Genomic DNA, 20,984 nt, shown 5'->3' with positions numbered 1-20,984 from the left:
TTCTTGGATCAAATTTTCCAAGATTGTCCTTACCATTATTGTGAATGAAACACTTGCTTCCAAACGGATGAAAGTAACTAATATTGGGTCTTTTATCTTTCCACAATTCATAAGGTGTTTTCTTCAAAATTGGTCGTATGAGACATCGATTGAGAATATGACATGCAATTCTTACTCTTTCTGCCCAGAAGTGATTTGGCAATAAATATTCTAGTATCATTGTTCTTGCCATATCTTGCAAGGTCCTATTTTTCCGCTCAATGACTCCATTCTGTTGGGGTGATCTTGGGGCAGAGAAGTTGTGGCTGTATCCTTCATCATTACAGAAATCTTCAAATGCTCTGCTTTCAAATTCTCCTCCATGATTACTTTGGATTGTTGTAATCAGATAACCATTTTCTCTTTCAACCTTCTTACAGAAAATCTCAAAAAATTTCAAAGCTTCATCTTTATGAGATAAGAAAATCACCCAAGTAAAACATGAGTAATCATCAACAATAACAAAAGTACATTGTTTCCCTCATATGCTAGCAGTTCTAGTAGGTCCAAATAAGTCTATATGAAGCAACTGCAAAGGCCTAGAAGTAGATACAATATCTTTGTTTTTTAAAGAGTTTCTAGTTTGTTTTCCAATTTGACAAGCATCACATATATGATTTCTAGAGAAATTTAGTTTAGGCAAACCAATAACTAAATCATGCTTGGAAAGTTTTTCTATCTGCGAGAAGGCACGGGAGAAAATATGATATATTGATATTGTGTGTCTAATGCAATACAAGATGTGCTAATTTATAGCTACTCTATACAAAGGGCATACTATACCTATTCCAATGTGGGACAACTACATATCTAAATCTAACACTCCTCCTCAAGCCGAAGCATACAAATCATATGTACCGAGCTTGTTACATATATAACCAATGCAAGGACCGGTGAGGGACTTAGTGAAAATATCTGCAAGTTGATCATTCGACCTCACAAACTTCGTAGTAATATCTCCTGAAAGCATCTTCTCTCTTATGAAGTGACAATCAATCTCAATGTGTTTAGTTCTCTCATGAAACACCGGATTTGATGCAATATGAAGGGCAACTTGATTATTGCACACAAGTTCCATCTGACTAATTTCACCAAATTTCAACTCCTTGAGCAATTGTTAGGTCCAGACTAGTTCATATGTTGCCATAGCCATTGCTCGATATTCTGCTTCTGCACTAGACCGAGCAACTACATTCTGTTACTTGCTTTTCCAGGACACCAAATTTCCTCCTACTAAAACACAATATCCAGACGTAAAACATCTATCAGAAGGTGATCCTGCCTAATCAGCATCTGAGTACCTAACGATCTGCTCATGACCTCGATCCTCAAATCGTAATCCTTTGTCTGGAGCCGATTTTATATACTAGATAATGCGGACGACTGCATCCCAATGACTATCATAGGGAGAATTCATAAACTAACTTACAACACTCACATGATAAGAAATATCGGATCTAGTCACTGTGAGATAATTTAATTTACCAACCAGCCGCTTATAGCCTTCAGGATCGCTAAGCGTCTCCCCCTGTCCTAGCAGAAGTTTAGAATTCAAATCCATCGGAGTGTTAACAGATCTGCAACCTATCATCCCTGTCTCCTCAAGAATTTCTAAAGCATATTTCCTTTGAGAAATAACAATACCTGAGCTAGATTGAGCAACCTCAATACCTAGAAAGTACTTCAATCTGCCTAGATCCTTAATTTGAAAATGCTGGAAGAGATGCTTCTTCAGATTAGTAATACCATCCTGATCCAGTAATAACAATATCATCAACATAGACTACCAGATAAATACATAGACTTGAAGCAGAGTGCCAATAAAACACAAAGTGATTAGCTTCACTACGAGTCATGCCAAACTCCTGAATAACCATGCTGAACTTACCAAACCAGGCTCGAGGAGACTGCTTAAGACCATAAAGTGACCGACGCAAGCGACATACAAGGCCACGAGACTCCCCTTGAGCAACAAAACCAGGTGGTTGCTCCATATAAACCTCATCCTCAAGATCATCGTGAAGAAAGGCATTCTTAATGTCCAGTTGATAAAGGGGCCAATGACGAACCGTAACCATGGATAGAAAAAGGCGGACTGATGCCATTTTAGCCATAGGAGAGAAGGTATCACTATAATCGATCCCAAATATCTGAGTATATCCCTTGGCAACAAGACGAGCCTTAAGACGATCAACCTTATCATCCGGACCAACCTTGACTGCATACACCCAACGACAACCAATAATAGATTTACCTGAAGGAAGAGGAACAAGCTCTCAAGTACCACTTGTATGTAAAGCAGACATCTTGTCACTCATAGCCTGTCGTTATCCTGGATGAGACAACGCTTCACCTGTAGACTTAGGGATGGAAACCGAGGACAAAGAAGATATAAAAGCATAATGGGAAGATGACAGACGATGATAACTCAAACCAACATAATGAGGATTAGGGTTAAGTGTGGTCCGTATATCTTTTCGAAGTGCAAACAGTGTACTAGGAGCAGGGTCCGCAGTAGGAGCAGGGTCAGGTGCAGGACGAGAACCAGTTGGGTCTGATGTAGGGCGCAGACGACGATGGTAAGTCAAGAGTGGTGTTCCTGTGATGGGGGAACTAGGAGGAACAACACTAGACTCCTCAATGGTTAGTATGGGTGAAACCTTTGTGTTCGAAGGTGGAGGAGAAGCTATAGGAAACTCCTCAAAGGTTGGTATAGGTAAGACCTTAGATATATCATGGTGGTCAGCAGAAGCAAAGAAAGGTTTAGACTCAAAAAATGTGATGTCAGCTGACATAAGGTACCTACGAAGATCAGGTGAATAACAACGATATCCCTTCTGAACACGAGAATAGCCAAGGAAGACATACTTGAGAGCACGAGGAGCTAACTTATCTTTCCCAGGGGCTAAGTTATGAACAAAACATGTGCTCCCAAACACGAGGTGGAAGAGGGTATAAGGCTGACTGGGGAAAAAAATACTAAATGCGGAATCTAATCCTTGATGGGAGATGAAGGCATTCTATTAATCAAATAACAAGTTGTGAGAACTGCATCGCCCCAAAAATGCAACGGAACACGAGATTCCATCAGAAGTGTGTGAGTAGTCTCAATAAGGTGCCTATTCTTTCTCTCTGCAACCCCATTTTGCTGAAGGGTATAAGGACAAGATGTCTGATGAATAATTCCATGAGAAGTCATAAACTGCTAAAATTGAGAAGATACATATTCTAAGGCATTATCACTGTGAAATATGTGAATAGAGACACAAAATTGATTTTTTATTTCAGCACAAAAACTCTAGAATATAGAGAATAACTCGGAACAATTTTTCATTAAGAAAAACCGAGTACATCTTGAGTAATCATCAATGAAACTAACAAAATAACGAAATCCCAAGGTTGAACTGACTCTACTAGGACCCCATATATCAGAATGAACCAAGGAGAAAACAGACTCTGCATGACTCTCATCACTGCACGAAAAAGAAGCTCGGGTATGTTTCCCAAGCTGACACGACTCACAATCTAATGTAGAAAAACTGGATAAACTAGGCACCATCTTCTGAAGTTTGGATAAACTTGGATGTCCTAACGATAGTGGATTAGGTCCAGAAGATTGGTAACTAGACATGTTGTGGAAGGACTGAGTGAATTAAGGTAGTAAAGGCCTTTTGATTCAAGTCCTGTACGAATTGTCTGTCCCGTACTGCGGTCCTGCATAATAAAATATATACCACAATAGAGGGCACGAGTCAAATGACTAACAGATGCAAGACTAAAAGGACAACCAGGGACATAAAGAACGGAATCTAGGGTGATAGAAAACAATCGGTTAGCTTGTCCAACTCCTTGTGCCTTAGTTTGACATTCATTGGCTAAAGTAACAGTGGGAAGAGATTGTGAATATACAATATTCGACAAAAGTAATTTATTACCATAGATGTGATCAGAAGCGCCTGAGTTTATGACCCATAGTCCAAGAGTACTAGACTGGGAAACACAAGCAAAAGAATTACCAGCAACAGGAGTATTAGTCTGGGCAACTGAGGCTACTTGTGGAGATGTCTGCTTACTTGCTCGATACTGAAGAAGCTCATTATATTCTTCTTTAGATATAGAAAAAACCTTGGTTACCTGTAGTCTCGGTCTGAGCAACGTAAGCATTTTTGGGTGGACGACCATGTAAGGAATAACACATTTCACGAGTATGTCCAAGTTTGTGACAATAAGAACACTTGGGTCTAGATCTCCCAAAATGACTTCGTCCTCCTCTGTTCTCCATAGTTTGAGACGCCCGAACATCCACTGTCTACGATGAGAGAATAGAGGAATCAAGTATTTGTGATGAGATCACTGGGTGACTTGGTGCTGCAACAACGCGGAGTAATCGAGAGAATAATTCATTAACTGTGGGAACAGTCGGACTAGCCAAAATCTGGTCTCGTACTGAATCAAGATCATTAGGAAGTCCAGCAAGTGTAAGAACTAGAAATATCTTTTGTCGTTGCTCTTTTTGTTTTGCCACACTAGCAGAAACTGGCATTAATGTCTCAAATTCCTCCATGACTGCTTGTACTTGACCCAAGTAAGTAGACATATCTAATTCTTGCTTCTTTAAGTTTGTCATCCGTGATATCACATCATAGAAGCGAGATATGTCATAGTGTATAAGGTACGAGCCTTTGCCCAAACCAAATAGCATGTCTGGAATGGACGAAACAAAGGCATCAACTTGGAATCAATAGAACGCCACAAGATGCTACATAATTAAGCATCAATCTTTGCCCAAAGGGCTATCACCTTTTCATCTCCTTCGCTAGACTGTTTAATTAGATGATCTTGAACACCTTGACCTTTACACCACAACTCGACAGATGAAGCCCAAGCTAAGTAGTTTGAACCTCCTATTAAAGGTTCCGAAGTAATCATAACACTAGAGCTTCCAGAACTCGTGTTTTTAGACCCAAAAGCATCAATTCCCAACGACATCGACCAAATTAGAGAAATAATCAAATGTAATCCACTGAAACAGAGTAAGGAATAGTGAAATAGAATAAGGAAATACTATAGCTGTCGGAATATTACTGTAGCAGTCGGAATAGTACTGTAGTTGCCGGAAAAATTCAAAGTGGTCGGAATGAAATAAAAATAGTAGGGGTAGGATCAAAATTACCAACGACCCAACTGTTCTGAAGAAATGTTTTCGAAAAATGGCCAGAAATCCACTTTTGAAATCACTATTCACGCCAAAAAAATATAAAAGTTGTCGGAATTTAGTGTAACCTGGATGGATAGGCTCGGAAATGCAAGGGGAACAATTTGTCCTGAAGAGTCATCGCCAAAAAATGGGCGGAAGGTGGCCCACACGACGGAGGGTATTCTGACGGAGATTTTTTTATGGGTTGGTCGCCGGAGCCCGATCTACTCCGTGGTAGTGTTGGTTTTGGCACAACACTAACGAAAAGTGACTTTTTTTTACTTGCGGCAGACCTGCTGGAAAAAGGCTTCCGGTCAACTGATTTTCCTTCTCGAAGTTGCTGGAATTTATGCACAACGATAAATCTCTCATGATTGCTCTGATACCATGTGAGAAGGAATGAGAGAAAATATGATATATTGATATTGTGTGTATAATGCAATACAAGATGTGCTAATTTATAGTTACTCTATACAAAGGGCATACTACACCTATTCCAATGTGGGACAACTACATATCTATATCTAACACTATCAAATGCATGCTTGCATGACCAAGTTTCTTATGCCATAACCATGGATCATCAGATATGGATGTTAAACAGATATGACCATCTATATTTTCAAAGCCATCAAGAATATAAACATTTCCATACCTTTTATCTGGGAGGATTATTTTACATGTTTCATCTTCAATAGCACAACCTGTTTTCTTGAACTTTACTTCATAACCTGAGTCGCATAGCTGACTTATACTCAGAAGATTGTAGTTAAGTCCGTCAACAAGATAAACCTCAGTGATATCACAATTATTATTGAAAGGAACTGTTCCGGTGCCGACTATTTTTCCTTTTGAGTCATCACCGAACTTGACACCTCCTTCGTCTATTTTTGTAACTTCCTTAAATAGGTTTTTGTCGCCTATCATGTGACTGGAACACGCACTATCTAAGTACCATTTTCCTTTGCGACTCTTCCTGTAGTGTTCCTGCAAAATATGGTAATTACTTTCTTTTAGGTACCCAAGTTTGCTTGCGTCCCGGTTGGTTAGTATTACTCAACTCAGGATTATTTTTGGGTTTCCAAATCCATCCTGAAACATTTGATTTACGAAATCGATTAAAGGAATATTTATGTCCATTTTTGTTATAGTAGTGACTCATAACTCCTGATCCATTTTTGGATCTTTCATTAGTGTTAGTATTAATGGACTCTATTCTGGATGGTCCTTCTCTAGTTGACTTGTAAATCGCTTGGTTTGACCTGACAGAACTATGACTGGTGGATTTGTGAATGCCATTAAGTTGCATTTGCAATTCCTCAAACTCTTCTTGAAGTACTTCTTTTTCAATTTTACATACTTCATGCTTGAGTTTCCAGTCTTTTACTTCTTTGTTGAGTCTCTTTAATTCATTTATCATTTTCTGAGACTCTTTCAAAGTAAGGTCAAGAATATCCTGCAATTCATTACACCTTTCACAGTTATAAGATCTTACCTCGCTTGTTTCACCTCGTGCCATGAAACAGTTCTCATTGTCATCATTGCATTCATCATTTGAAGTGTCCTCATCTGTCCAGCACCCTGAAAGTTTGTTCATTTCATTTTCTAGAATTGTCATGAAACAAAGGTTTGCTATCTTTTTGTGTTCTGAACTATCTTCATTACTCCAGCTTCCAAATGATTTGTTCTTGTTGAAGCCTCTGAAAATTTCCTTTTTAGATCAGGGCATTCGGCTTGAACATGCCCAAATCGTCCACACTCGTAGGTTTGCCATCATTTTTGTCTTGTTCATTATATTATCTGGTTCGCCTGGGTGGCATCCTTCCGCTTCTAGAATTCCTGTATCTCCTCATTAAACCATTCATATTCCTAGACACCATGACAATTTCTTCTTGAAAAGCTTCAAGGTCATCATCAATATCATTTTCTGCCTTTTCAATTGCGACCTTGAATGCAACTGTTTTCTTCTTTTCTTCCTGGTTTGTTTTCTTGAGATGAGTTTTCTCAAAAGCTATGAGTTCTCCTCGAAGTTCATCGTATGATAGTTTGCTCAGATCCTGTGATTCAAATGTAACCACTTTTGTCTGTCAAGTAGTGGGTAGACTTCTAAGAATCTTCCTAACTTGATCACCACTTGAGTATGGTTTGCCAAAAGCCTTTAGATCGCTAATGATTTTGCTATATCTGGCAAATATCTCTTCAATAGATTCTCCTTCTTTTATCTGGAAGAGTTCATAGTCATGAACCAACATGTTGATATGATTTTCTTTTTCTTTATTGGTTCCTTCATACGTAACTTCAAGTTTATCCCACATCTCTTTGGTTGTATCACAACTAGAGATTTTCTTATACTCCTCTCCACTTATAGCATTATAAAGCAGATTCCTTGATTTATTGTTAACTTGCACAACTACCATTTGCTTAGCTGTATATGAATCTATATCTTCAGGATTAGCAAGTTGTTGAGCGGCGGCTGGCAGAGGGTAGTTCCCATTTTTGATAAGTCTCCAGAAATTGACACATAGGCCTTTGCGTATATTTTCATATGCACTTTCCGGTGAGAGAAATATTGTCCATTGAAATATGGTGGCCTCACTTGCGATGTTCCTTCTTGGAAGATCGCTCCGATAATAACTTAATTTGCCATGATTTTTTCTCACAAGCTGTTAAGCAAAAGAAAAATGTGAGCCTAGCTCTAATACCAATTGAAAGTACAAGGGGGGAGGGGGTGAATTGTTTATTTTTATATTTTAATTGCTACAAGTTGACTAGTTTTCTAATTAGTCGACTAGATGTAATATCGAGATAATAGTAAGAGCAGAATTTAAGGTGCAGAAATAAAGTGCAGGAATTAAAGACACAGAAATTTTTATACTGGTCCGAATTCAATGTGAATCCTAGTCCAGTCCCCTTGGGTTGCAAGGGAGTTCTCTTTCAGTGAATGAGTTTCTCGAGTACAACGTGAATGGTGTGGTTTACACCAATGGCTCAATTTCTATGTCACTCATTTCTTTTTGATACAACACTCACCAGTATTTTTCTCTCTTTCTTCTCTAACTTGTTACACAATAGATCTAGTAGGGTTAAAATATTTGTTTGTAGTAGAATAAAGAGAGGGTATTTGGTTCGATCAAAGTATGTTTGTCTAAGGCTTAGGGAAGTGTATAAATACTATGTAGGAGGCCGTTGCTAAAGAGATTTGACAACCCAAGAGATTTGATCCTTGGAAGAAATTGATTCTTTCCAAGAATAAGATTATATGTCGTTGCTCTTCCTTGCTGAGAGGACTTTAATAGCTTTCCTTCTACAGGTCTTGATAGCGCTGGGTTTACTTCTTGATTTTTGGTCCTTCCAGAAATAACAGGCTGATTGATCATTTTGCAAGATCTTCGATGCTTCTTTTCCGCTTCAATCAATCTCTGATTGATTTCCTTGCTGGATATTTGGTTTGTTGATTGATTCCTTCCTTTTGGTTTCTTTGATCTTGGATGCTTTCCTTGAGTCCCTATACCAAAAACAACTATATTATTTTTCATCATTAAAACTAAAACCTAACAAAGAGTTGATTCCTGGTGCAACTCCATCACAAAAAGGAAAGTGTTCCGAATTACCTCTCACAGTCCTCATCCGAGTATTAGTACCATCATACATATCTTTAATCACACTAGTATACGCTACTGGAACACTGCTAACCTCCACATAACCTCTCGCAGGACTTTATCGTATGTTTTTTCAAGGTCAATGAACGATATATGCAAGTCCTTCTTCCTTTTCCTAAAATGCTCCACTAATCTCTTCACCAAATGAATATATTATGTAGTCAAGCTTCCGGACATGAATTCGTACTGGTTCTCAAAGATAGACACACTCCTCCTTACTCTGACTTCCACCACCCTCTCTCAAACCTTCATAGTGCGACTCATAAGCTTTATACCTTATAGTTATTGCAATTTTGGATATCACCCTTCCTTTTGTACAATAGAATCGTCGTACTCAACCTTCATTTTTAGGGCATATTTTTCGTCTTAAAAATGCCATTAATAACTCAATAAGTCACTTCAAGCCTACTCGACCCGCGTTTTTCCAAATTACCGAAATTTTGGCTGGTCTGGTTGTTCTATCCCTGCTCATCTTATGTATCGCCCCTCAACCTCTTCTACATTAATACGCTTACAATACCAAAAATCACGCTAACTCTTGGAGTGCTCCAACTCACCTAGCACAATGCTTCTGTCCTCGTCTTCGTTCAACAGTTTATGGAAGTATGTCTGTCATCTTTGTCCAATATGTGTCTCTTCCATCAATACTTTGTCGTCCTCGTCTTTAATGCACTTCACTTGGTCCAAGTCATGGGTCTTCCTCTCTCTCACCTTGGCCAATCGGTACAATATCTTGTCATTGTTTTCCCTCAAGTTCCTTGTACAAACGTCCAAATATAGCAGTCTTAGCTGTCATAGCCGCTAACTTTGCCTCTTTCTTTGCCTTCTTAAACCAATCGTGCTATGTATTATTTTTCACATCAACTCTCCACTAGTTTTAAATAAGCCATTTTTTACTTTTACTTTACTTAGACCTCTATATTCTATCACCAGTCCCCTTTGTGTCCCCCAAATAACCCTTTGTGATCTCTAAGACCTCTCTAGAAGCTTCCATAATGCAATTTGCTGTCGTGGTCCACATCATTGTCGCGTCCCCCTACTCCTCCCGGTCCTCATAGTCAGCAACTTCTCCCCGAACTCCTGAGTTTTGTCCTTAGTCAAGTTACCCCACTTGATCTTAGTTTGTCTGTACATTGCCCTCTTCCTTCTATTCATCTTGATCTCCTGTACCATTACCAGGAACCTATGATAGGTCGTGAGGTACTCATTCGGGATGACCTTGAAATCAGTGCATAAACCTCTATCACACTTTCTGCAGAGAAGGTAATCAATCTGAGTCCTGGCCGTGGTACTCTGGAAGGTGACCATGTGCTCATCCCTCTTCAGAAAACTTGAGTTAGCTATTACTAAATCAAAAGCTTTAGCGGAATCTAATAGTAGGGTACCTCCCTCGTTCCTATCCCCAATATCGAACCTGCTATGCACATTATCATAACCTATAGTAGTAGCCCCAATACGGCCATTGAAATCAACAAAAAGCTTCCCGGTGTGCTAGATACACGCATCACCTCATCCAAATCCTCCCAGAATTGCCTCTTGACCTCTTGGTCCAAGCCTATTCGAGGAGCATATGCACTAATCATGTTTATAGTAAGCCCTCCAACTACAAGTTTAATACTCATCCTCCTACATTTACCCTTTTAACCTTGACCTCTAGCTCCCTGAGGTCTCTGTCAACTAAAATACTTACCATGTTCTTGCCTTTGTTGCCTCTTGAGTACTATAATTTAAGTTCGTCTACATCCCATGCCTTCGTCACCACTCATCTAGTCTCCTGGACATATATTATGTTGATCTTAGAATCTTGCTTAATAATTTCCCTTTGATATTTTTGTTTCGATGAGTATGCTTTTCTTCGTCTTTCTTCTTTTCTTTCAAATCTTGCTTGAAGAGTATGGTTTTCATTTCGTGATTCATTCAAACATTATATTTATTTAGGCTGCAAAAACAACAAGTATGAATCTATAAATTTTGAGAAATTGCGAACTTTTTGATAATGTAAATCTTTTGCAAGTTAGGACCGGTGTGAAATTAATTAATTAAAGCCTAGTGAGGTATTTGGATAAGGTTTTAAGAAAATAATGTATTTTTAAATAGTAGCAGAAGTTATTTTCAAAATTTGCAAAACCAGCTTTTCACCAAGCATTTTGTAACCTTGGCCAGATATAAATTGATACTCTAATATTGGTAAACGTACTTTTTCCAAATTGAATAACAAATCCCTCGTCATCACGCAAGATGAGTCTGTGGTTGGATTCTAAAAAAAGGCTAACCAAATAAAACTATTACTTTTTAAAATACATTTTGAAAAGCACTTATATGACCGATTTTTTTTCTCAAAATAGGCAGATATCGAAAGCTTGACTAAACAAGCTATAGGATTTTCTTAAAATTTGTTTACGATAGCAGTACTCAACCGACCTGCTTTCAATTCTTCTTTTCCATTTAAAATTTTGAAGGTATCTATCTCTTTGCGAACACATCATTAATGTGTTCCTATGAATTGAATAATAATTGGAAGGAGAGATAGTAGTGGTCAAGCAAAGTTGTAATCACAATAATAGCAATAAATAATAATATTGCTATTATTATTATTATTATTTATTTATTTATTTATTTTCCAATCGCTATGGCCCGATCCAACTCGCTTAGAATTGAAATATTGTTATTATTTTATATTTTCTACATTTCAATTTGTGTTTTGTATAATGTATCTTGTCATGAAGTATAAGGCAAATTTCTAAAACCTATAATTTTAAATATATCTTAATATTTACGTGTCTATAAAATTTGAAATTTATAATAAAAGTAAAAAATTTATCATTTTTTTCCTTCAAAATTGACAAATAAGAAAATAACGTCAATAAATTGGAAGGGGCAATATTGCTATTCTAAGGTCGTAAGTAGGAGAGACAGACGGACAGGTCGGGTTGGATATGAGCGGGTCGAAAACGAGTAATGTAAAAAACGGATAAATTATCCGACCTGACCCATATTTAATGCGGATAAAACGGGTGAACCATCGGATTATATGGGTAACCATATTATCCATGGCTTTTTGAATATTATTATCATTTTTGGGAGAATTTCTAATTTCCAAGGCTTGAGGAACCCCCAATTTGAGTTTTTATAAATGTAAAATTAAACTCATTAGTTATTCATTTTCTAAGTGAATAATATAATTCTCATCCATATTTGATCAATTTTTAAAAATTTATTATCCAACCAGGGAATAATATGAGCGATAACTGTTCCGTTTTGCCACCATAACTAGGGGGTCGCAAAATGGTTAAAAGAAAACACTTAACCTCTTATATCATCCACTAAAAAATGGGTTGGATAATGAACTTTTTAAAAATGGATCAAATATGGATAAGAACCATATTATACATTTATAAAATGGATGACTAATAAGTTTAACTTTTATATTTGTAAAGCCTCAAATTGGGGTTCCTCAAGTTTGAAAGATTAGGAATTCTCCCAAAGTTGTCATATTCAAGAAAACATAGATAATACTCATATTATTCCGTCTTCTATCCTTATTAAATATGGATAAGGTCGAATAATTTATCCATTTTTTCATTACATATTTTTTACCCGGACCATATCCAATCGGACCCACCCATTTGACACTTAAACAATTTGACTCTTTTGCGGGACAAGCTGACAGGTCCATCGAGTCGCTCTTTCTCGAAGTAAAAAGGAAAAAGTTCCCGATAAAGAAAGGTAAGCAGTAAGCAGCTTCAGAACAAGTTCATCGTGGGCGAATTCTCAATCGGCGCCTTCTTCTCGAACCCTACCTTTCTCTTTGAATTTTGATCTTCTCTCATTTACATCATCAGGTCAAATTTTCACTTTCCTCCTTTTCATATTACGCAAGATCTGCTTTAGTGCCATATTCCGTACGCGTATGGTCATTCAACGTGTGCTTTTGGAGCCTTTGTGTCAATCGACTTTTAAAAAATATATATTTTGTGCTATTGATTAAACAGTTCTAAGAGATCAAAAGCTGCGATGTTGGGCGTTTTAAGGCGCAAAGTCGTTTCTAGCGCCTCTTCTACTTCGGTAAGAGTCCTGATTTGGCTTTTGTTTTGATATATAATGCTTTCTGTACAATAAGTTGGTGAAGTTATTTGATGTGACGAAAAATTTTCTTTTGCTGGGACAGTGTGTAAGGAAATCTCTGCATACGGTTCGACCTGCAGTAACTACATCTAGAATTCCATCTGCGGCAGCAGTAGAGGTAGTAATGCCTATTTATGATTTATTCTTTTTTACTTGTATTTTTCAGCGGATTTTTCCTGTCTTCCGGTAAATATTGATTTCCAGTTCTTATTAAGATACAAAGTCGAACTGTAGTTTTAGGGAGGTGAAATTTTCGTTAGGTTGATTTTGAAATATCTTTTGCACCCCCCCCCCCCCCCAAGAAAAAAGAATAAGAAAAAGAAGAGCTATTTTCCTAAAGGTCAAGTCAACTTCTTGGTAAGTTGTTAAAATGTTGTTATTTTTAAGACAAGCACATAGTTTAGCCACAATTTTACAATACTTGATCTTCATCAATCGGTAGTTAATACTATTGGTTAATGAAAGAAACAACAACAACTATGCCTCAGTCCCAAACAAAGTTGGGTCGCAGATATGAATCCTCACTTCTTTCTTTAAGCTCAACTCATATCATAATCAATTGGCAGTTCATACTATGGGTTAATAAAAGTATCATTTTTATTTAGGTACAAGTTATCAAGTTGTTTTTCACATTGTTTTCTTTAGTGCTGTAGTAAATCTATTTTGGATTTTTGATGCACTGGTTTCAAAAATTGTGTAAATTTCAGGAATCTAATTCAAATTTTACGATGTCAGTACTCTAGTCATATCTATTATTGAGATTGCCTGTGGTTTATCCTTACCCTCTCCTTATACAATCTGTTAGTACTAGCCCTTCTCGCTATGATTGCTTCTAAAACATTATGCTTTGACTTAGTATGCTTTTCAGATTCCATGATGTACTGTCTATGGAAACCCTACTGAGACTTAACCATTCATCAGACATTTATTTTTGTCCTCCCCCTCATTATGTTGAATGCGAAGCTTTATGCTATTGGTCTTCCTGCTATTCTATTTCTAATCCCGCTTAGAATGTTGTTGTAACTTATTTTGAATACGAGAACAGACATCACCTCTTACTAGACAATGTGGTCATGCGCGGAATTTCAGTCAGCTTATGCTACCTGGTACGTGTAGTTAATCTATGATAACTTAATACATTCATACTGGCATCATGCTGCTGTTATAATTAACTCCTACTTCCTAATACAGGGTGCTCATCGAATTTGAGGCCAGAAAGGTTAGTGTCTATTACTGCTAATACACCTTGCATTTATTATTTGAAGGCTTAGAGCATGAACAAATGCGCAATGTCCTTCTGAATTAGCCATTCTACATTTCTCTGCATAGGTCAAACTTGGTAAAATTCACCATGCCGCTGCGTTTAAATTTGTTATTTGCATTTCTTAGGACCTAGCTCAGTATTTTGGAGCTGCTTTTGTGTTTTCATTTGCTCGTTTGAGCAACTTAAAACTCAGGCGCTCTAAATAATTACTGTGTTATCCACAAGGGAGATGGAGATGGGTAGACCTCTGTTACTGAATGTGCCTATATTAGAACGACAGTGTGTGCATATCACATAGCTTGATTTTCCAAAAAGAATAACAAATTAAATGACTTACACTATTCTTTATCGCTAACTAAAGACTTGCACTATCATACACATTTATAGTCAGAAGACAATATTATAATTGTTGAAGTTTGTGTGACTAATTTCTTTGTTGTCGACAAGATCATATTTAACATCATGTGGTTTTGAAATTGTCTCAAGCATTTGGGATGTACTAAAATGATATAATCAATAGTGTCATACATATTGGGATTAGTATTCACCTGTTTCTATCTGTCTTTCAAATCTCAAACAAGCTGGGGTTGGCTGTATGAATCTTCTATATCCATTCTTCTATATCCATTCCGCTCCAACTCATTTCATTCCATTACTCAATAAATATGAAGTATACTGAATATCATATTTTTTCCTATAACCAACTAAATATACTCCTACCAAACAACTAGGCTAATGCAAATTAGATGGCTTGCTTATAAGCACTTGAAGTCTTAACATGAATTAAATTATATCCAGATCTCCTTTCAAGATAGAAAAAGGAATAGTATTCGCAGATAATTAAATATGTTACCAATTTTAGTTGGTTTGTACTAAATCAAGCCTGGATGCTTCATTTTCAGTTCAACCAAAGACCATATGCATTTACCAAATTCAAATTGTATGGGTTTCGGGAATGTTCGGATGTCATAATTTTTCGTAAGGGTACCTTGTTGTGATGCTTGAAGTTTCTTTCTTTCATGTTAATTAGCAAAAATACAAGACTTGGTGATTGTTAACTCTCTCACTATATATATACACACACAGTGGCGAAGCCACATGGTAACTGACCACCCTTCGTCGGAAAATTGCACTGTGTATATATGTAAAATATTACGTTTTAGAGGTATATAACATATTGAACACCCTTTGCCGTAATTTTTTTTTAATTCTTTCAAATTTGAATACCCTTGGAAAATTCCTAGTTTTGCCATTATGTGTGTGTGTGCGCGCGCGCGTGCGCGTGTGGATATATACATGTGTGTGTGTGTCTGTGTCCAGTTGGTTTATATGAATTAGTACATTGCTTGCAGGGGAGCTGTTATCAATCTTTGGTCAAGTCCAACGCTACCGAATTGGAGCAGGCCATTCTGTGCAAATAGTGGTATATTTCTATTGTAATTAAGCTTTGCTGGAATCTCGATACAAATGAAATTAGTCATGCATATGCTTACAATGTATATGATATCGTCCAAAAATGTTATATCGTCTCTTGGTATTGTTCCTACAATTGATCATGGTTCCATCTCCTCTGTTCTTTAGTGTTTTTAAGCATTTTCAGTTATCAGTTGGATACCTTGAAGTCAGTTGTACCTTCTCTCCTGAATGAATATCATCTCCACAACTTCTAGTGAAGATATCAAACTTATCAGTTGGATACCTTTCCTTTTCTTTTCTTTTGGGATTGAGGTCTTATATAGATATTAAACAGCGGTACAGGTATTTTATTATTTCCTAGTATTGTGCCGAATGTTTGGCTGTTAGTTATAGACTTATTTGGGAGTTAAAGAAGTATTTGCATTATCTATCCAAAGGTACATAGCTTGTAAGCAGTTCCAACTCCATGTCAAGTTCTATATCATCTCCAGCAACAAGAATATAATTTCTTTTATCAAAGCAACATATCGTCATTATGATCGACATCAATATCATTAAGAAGAACTGACCCCATCATCTGGAAACTATGTAATCCCCCCAAGGTCTGCTTCGCAACCAGGGGCAGACGACAATAGAAGCCTATTGAATAATTAGAATGCATAAGCTGTGAAAGAATATGTCATGAGAATCAGGTTTTGGGAAGATGGGTTTTATTGAGGTCTTATATAGATATTAAACAGCTGTCAAACATGGGTTTATTTTTTGCAATGAAAGGAAAATCAGGTTTTGGGAAGATACATGGCTGGTTCATACACCACTAAAAGACCAATTTTCAGATTTTTATAATCTATCGTTGTGTCACAATGGGGCAATTGCAGATTTCTGTACATCGCAAGGCTGGAATTTGAGTCTTAGAAGGAATATTAGTGATTTGGGAAATGGAGAGGATAGGTCTCTTGCTACAAATGCTAAGCAACACTGTTTTGGACCACGCCAAAATGGACTCTATCAGTTGGAAGGGTCAGTCCAAGGGCATTTTCAGTTAAAAACTGTTATAGTATGTTGGGTTTTAGCAACAATGAGTTATGGCCTTGGAAAAAAATATGGTACAACATGGCACCTTTAAAGGTCTCTTGCTTCTCTTGGATTGTGGCTAAGGAGGCATGCCTCACAAAAAACAATCTCCAGAAGTGAGGTTTCAAGCTGTGCAGCAGATGTCCTTTATGTGAAGAACAATATGAAGAAGTTACCCACCTTTTCTTGCATTTCAGGGTTAGAAGCCAGTTATGGAACATGTTTTTTTCAATATTTGGTATGCCTTGGACCATGCCTAACTCCATTACAGAAATGCTGAAGTACTGGACCAGGGAGGGTCTATGCAAGCAAGCTCAAAAGACCTGGAACACTGTTCCTCAAGTTATCCGGTGGTCTGTCTGGCTTGAAAGAAACAGTAGAATTTTTGAAGGCAAAAGAAGAAATATACAGTGCCTTAAACTTCAATTGCATTTTGTTGATTGCTTTTTGGTGCAAACTAGTTTTTGTACCAGATGTAGATGATATTTTAGACGCAATTGCTGATTTGCACAACCTGTAATTACGCCTGTTGCACTAGCTTAGTGCAAATATATATATAATATATTATTTACCCATAAAAAAAAAAGAATATGTCATGAGAAGTTAATTCATTAAGTTTATTGACCCTTTCTTATAACTTAGAATCTGGTGGAATAGAAATAAGAACTGGTAGGAAATTTGTACTTGGTTTATAGTTTGAACGATGGGGGAATATCTAAGGTGCATTATGAAATCTGCTGGATGCTTCTTCATTAAGTTTATTGACCCTTTCTTATAACTTAGAATCTGGTGGAGTAGAATTATGAACTGGTAGGAAATTTGTACTTGGTTTATAGTTTGAACGATGGGGGAATATCTAAGGTGCATTCTGAAATCTGCTGGATGCTTCCATCTTTTAAATTGTTTTTTCATTTGCTTTCTCCTCTTGTATGTCAAACCTTATCCCTTCTCATATTGCTTCTCTATAATTGTATTGAAGGTGACCAGGTTGATGCTGTTGTTCCTTTTATGGGTGAATCCATAAGTGATGGGACACTGGCCAAGTTCCTGAAGAGTATGTGTTTGTTGATATTGTCCGTGATCTATCTTCAGTCCGGTGGTATTCGTTAATTCTCTGAACTGTCTTTCCTCTTTCCTTTTCTTTGAGCAGATCCTGGTGATAGAGTAGAAGTTGATGAGCCAATTGCTCAGATTGAAACAGATAAGGTACATAGCTTGAAATGCCATCTAGTTGATTTTAGTCTCACCTTTTTCTTAGGTCTCTGTGGAGATTAATGGCTTATATATGAATGATTTTTACTTGGCAGGTAACCATCGATGTCACCAGTCCTGAAGCTGGTGTAATCCAAAAGGTAGAACATCCTTAGCATTGGAACTCTGCCTCCCCCCCCCCCCCCCCAAAAGTTTATTTTGCTTGTATGTTTGGGTCAATGGCTTCTGAATCTGTTTTTGAATATTTGTAGTTTGTAGCCAAGGAAGGGGACACTGTCGAACCAGGCTATAAAGTTGCTATCATTTCAAAATCTGGTGAGGGTGTGGAACATGTTCCTGCATCTGAGAAGCCATCTGAAAAAGCAGCTCCTCAGCCATCCCCCCCAGCTGAAGATAAGAAAGAGGAGAAGGCAAAACCTCAAGTTGAGACTACTCCTGTTAAGGAAAAGCCGAAGGAGAGTTCACCTCCACCCCCTAAACGCTCTCCTACAGAACTCCAACTCCCCCCCAGAGAACGGGAAAGACGAGTGAGTCAACAATTGATGCTGTTGTAATCTCATTTTCATGGCAATACTTGTTTATGCATCATTCGCAATTACTACGTGTAACTTTAGAATTCTGTTTTGATGACAGGTTCCCATGACTAGGCTCAGAAAAAGAGTTGCCACACGTTTGAAAGATTCTCAGAACACATTTGCAATGCTGACGACGTTCAATGAAGTTGATATGTAAGTTTGAACAGTGATTTGGTATTAAACAGATCATCTTTTCTGTGCTAATATTTCTGCATCTTTATTTAACCAATATTAAACCTGAATATTAACAGACGTGCCAAGTCAGCAGAAAATTGATCAAGTTTGGTTTGGAAGATTTAGATCTTGATGTTAATATTTTCTTGAATTTTATATACAGCACTTCTACCAATAAAAAAGAAGTTTTTAAAACGGCAACTGAAATTTGTAAGTTTATAACTTCCGTTTCTATTTTTTGCTCTTCTGATATAGGAGAGGTGTAGTGGGCATTTATCATAGGTATTGAAATGTTTGTTTTGCATCTGTGATGAGCTTACTTTCTTCATTGGTTCTCTTTTCAGGACAAATTTAATGCAGCTCCGCACTGATTACAAAGACGCCTTTGTTGAAAAGCATGGAGTGAAGTTAGGATTCATGTCTGGATTTGTGAAAGTACGAATAGGAAAGGCTGTTTTCTATTAATTTGTATACTTCTTGTGAAACTCTGGCGTAAAATGCTTATACATATTTCAGGCAGCAGTTAGCGCACTCCAGAGTCAGCCAATAGTTAATGCAGTTATTGATGGCGATGACATCATATATAGGGATTATATAGACATCAGTATTGCTGTTGGTACCCCAAAGGCAAGCTAAACCTTTCGTTGCCTCAAAGTTTTAGATTACATGGAAACTTCCTAATCAGTCTCATTTTGTCCTTCAAACTTCTCTCTTTTTGGTTCTACTTTTGAGTGTTCTGGCCACTGTTTTTCTCCATGCTCAGGGTCTTGTCGTACCAGTTCTCCGCAATGCTGAGCAGATGAATTTTGCTGAGATAGAGAAGACAATAAACGGGCTTGCTAAGAAGGCAAATGATGGAAGTCTATCCATTGATGAGATGGCTGGAGGTTCGTTCACAATATCAAATGGTGGAGTCTATGGAAGTCTTCTCAGTACCCCTATCATAAATCCTCCTCAGGTATGTGTCTTTGTGCAACATAGGAAGTGGTTGCAATTGCCCTGTCAACCTATCTCACAATCGAAAATTTGCTGGTTGATTTTGTAGTCTGCTATCTTGGGAATGCATTCAATAGTCAGTCGCCCAATGGTTGTTGGAGGCAACATTGTTCCAAGACCAATGATGTACATTGCTCTGACATATGATCATAGACTGATTGACGGAAGAGAGGCAGTGTTCTTTCTGAGAAGAATTAAGGATGTGGTGGAAGATCCCCGTCGTTTGCTCCTTGATGTTTGAATAGGCAACATCCTCTGGCTTTTTATTTTACATGAGAGTACACTCAAGCTAAGAACCAGAATAAATGGCGATGGCAAAGTTTTGTAGGCCTTGGATGTTGCTCTAGTCCTGATTATTTACTTAGTTGCAGCAAGCTATACTTGAGATTTGCAGAGCCGTAAAGATCTTGCGTTCCCCTGAGGTTCACCAACTATGCTTATTTTTTGTTTATATATATTATTATACCAACTGTAATTGTATTCGAATTGGGTCTTTTTGCATTTCTGCCCTACAGCTCTTTGGCTTCAGTATTTTCTTCTGCATTGGAATTAATACACGTTTGAAAATTCATCCTTGAGTTGCATATTTTCATGCCAGAAGGCACTTATAGTATTCTAAGCAACTAGTATTCATATCTGTGCGTTGCGTGGAAAATATTAAATATAAGTTTTCACAAGAAAATATTACATATAAGTTTTCACAAGAAAATATTACATACGCACAAAGAAGCATGTAAGTGATATTATTATTTTATGAACATGTAAATGCACTGGATATTCATACATTCAAGTCTACTCAAATTTTACTATTTTTTCTTGAATTACAATTTAATTATTTAAGTACTAGGAAGAAATTGAAAAAAAAATCAGGATAAAGTTTGCATTTAAATATTTAAAAATATTTGTATCTTTTTTATTTTTTTCATGAAATAGTAGATAATATAATATATATAAACCCTTCAACTGATAAATATTGGTGCAACAATGTTAAAACATATCAATATTAATATAATTAATAGGTTGAAAAGTTGCCTTTTTTTTTAATAGATATCCCTTGGAGAACATTTTGGCCATCCAAGAAACCTAGCTATGGTGCACAATTTCATTTGTATATTGTTCGTATTGATTATCACCGCTTGTGAGAATACTAAAATGTGCTGGCCATCCTGGCATAGTTTGGATCAGATCGAAATTTTGAGAGTAATAGATTTTTAATTAAGAAGACGTTGTGATGGAGTTAAGGGAAATAATTT

The 20,984-nt window shown here is 37.1% G+C and overlaps 1 protein-coding gene across 2 annotated transcripts; it reads left to right on the top strand.

The window, feature by feature from the left end:
- Nucleotides 1-12,550: 12,550 nt before the first annotated feature.
- On the top strand, nucleotides 12,551-20,344 carry LOC107779446 (dihydrolipoyllysine-residue succinyltransferase component of 2-oxoglutarate dehydrogenase complex 1, mitochondrial). 2 transcript variants are annotated; one of them, XM_075223139.1, is made up of 15 exons: nucleotides 12,556-12,737; nucleotides 12,888-12,960; nucleotides 13,064-13,138; nucleotides 14,066-14,126; nucleotides 14,212-14,239; nucleotides 15,637-15,707; nucleotides 17,754-17,828; nucleotides 17,925-17,980; nucleotides 18,082-18,126; nucleotides 18,238-18,513; nucleotides 18,620-18,714; nucleotides 19,080-19,170; nucleotides 19,252-19,362; nucleotides 19,499-19,693; nucleotides 19,781-20,344. In XM_075223139.1, the coding sequence occupies exons 2-15, from the start codon at nucleotides 12,910-12,912 to the stop codon at nucleotides 19,970-19,972; spliced, it is 1,422 nt and encodes a 473-aa protein (XP_075079240.1). In that variant the 5' UTR covers nucleotides 12,556-12,737; nucleotides 12,888-12,909; the 3' UTR covers nucleotides 19,973-20,344. The 2 variants fall into 2 exon arrangements, with proteins under 2 accessions (XP_075079241.1, XP_075079240.1); XM_075223140.1 differs by lacking the exon at nucleotides 14,212-14,239 and having other exon boundaries at nucleotides 12,551-12,737; nucleotides 14,066-14,130; nucleotides 15,623-15,707.
- Nucleotides 20,345-20,984: the final 640 nt, after the last annotated feature.

The sequence above is a fragment of the Nicotiana tabacum genome, chromosome 10 (assembly GCF_000715075.1).
Source record: "Nicotiana tabacum cultivar K326 chromosome 10, ASM71507v2, whole genome shotgun sequence".
Classification (NCBI taxonomy): domain Eukaryota; kingdom Viridiplantae; phylum Streptophyta; class Magnoliopsida; order Solanales; family Solanaceae; genus Nicotiana; species Nicotiana tabacum.
The sequence above is the reverse complement of the archived record's forward strand: the minus strand, read 5'-3'. Positions and strand labels throughout refer to the sequence as shown.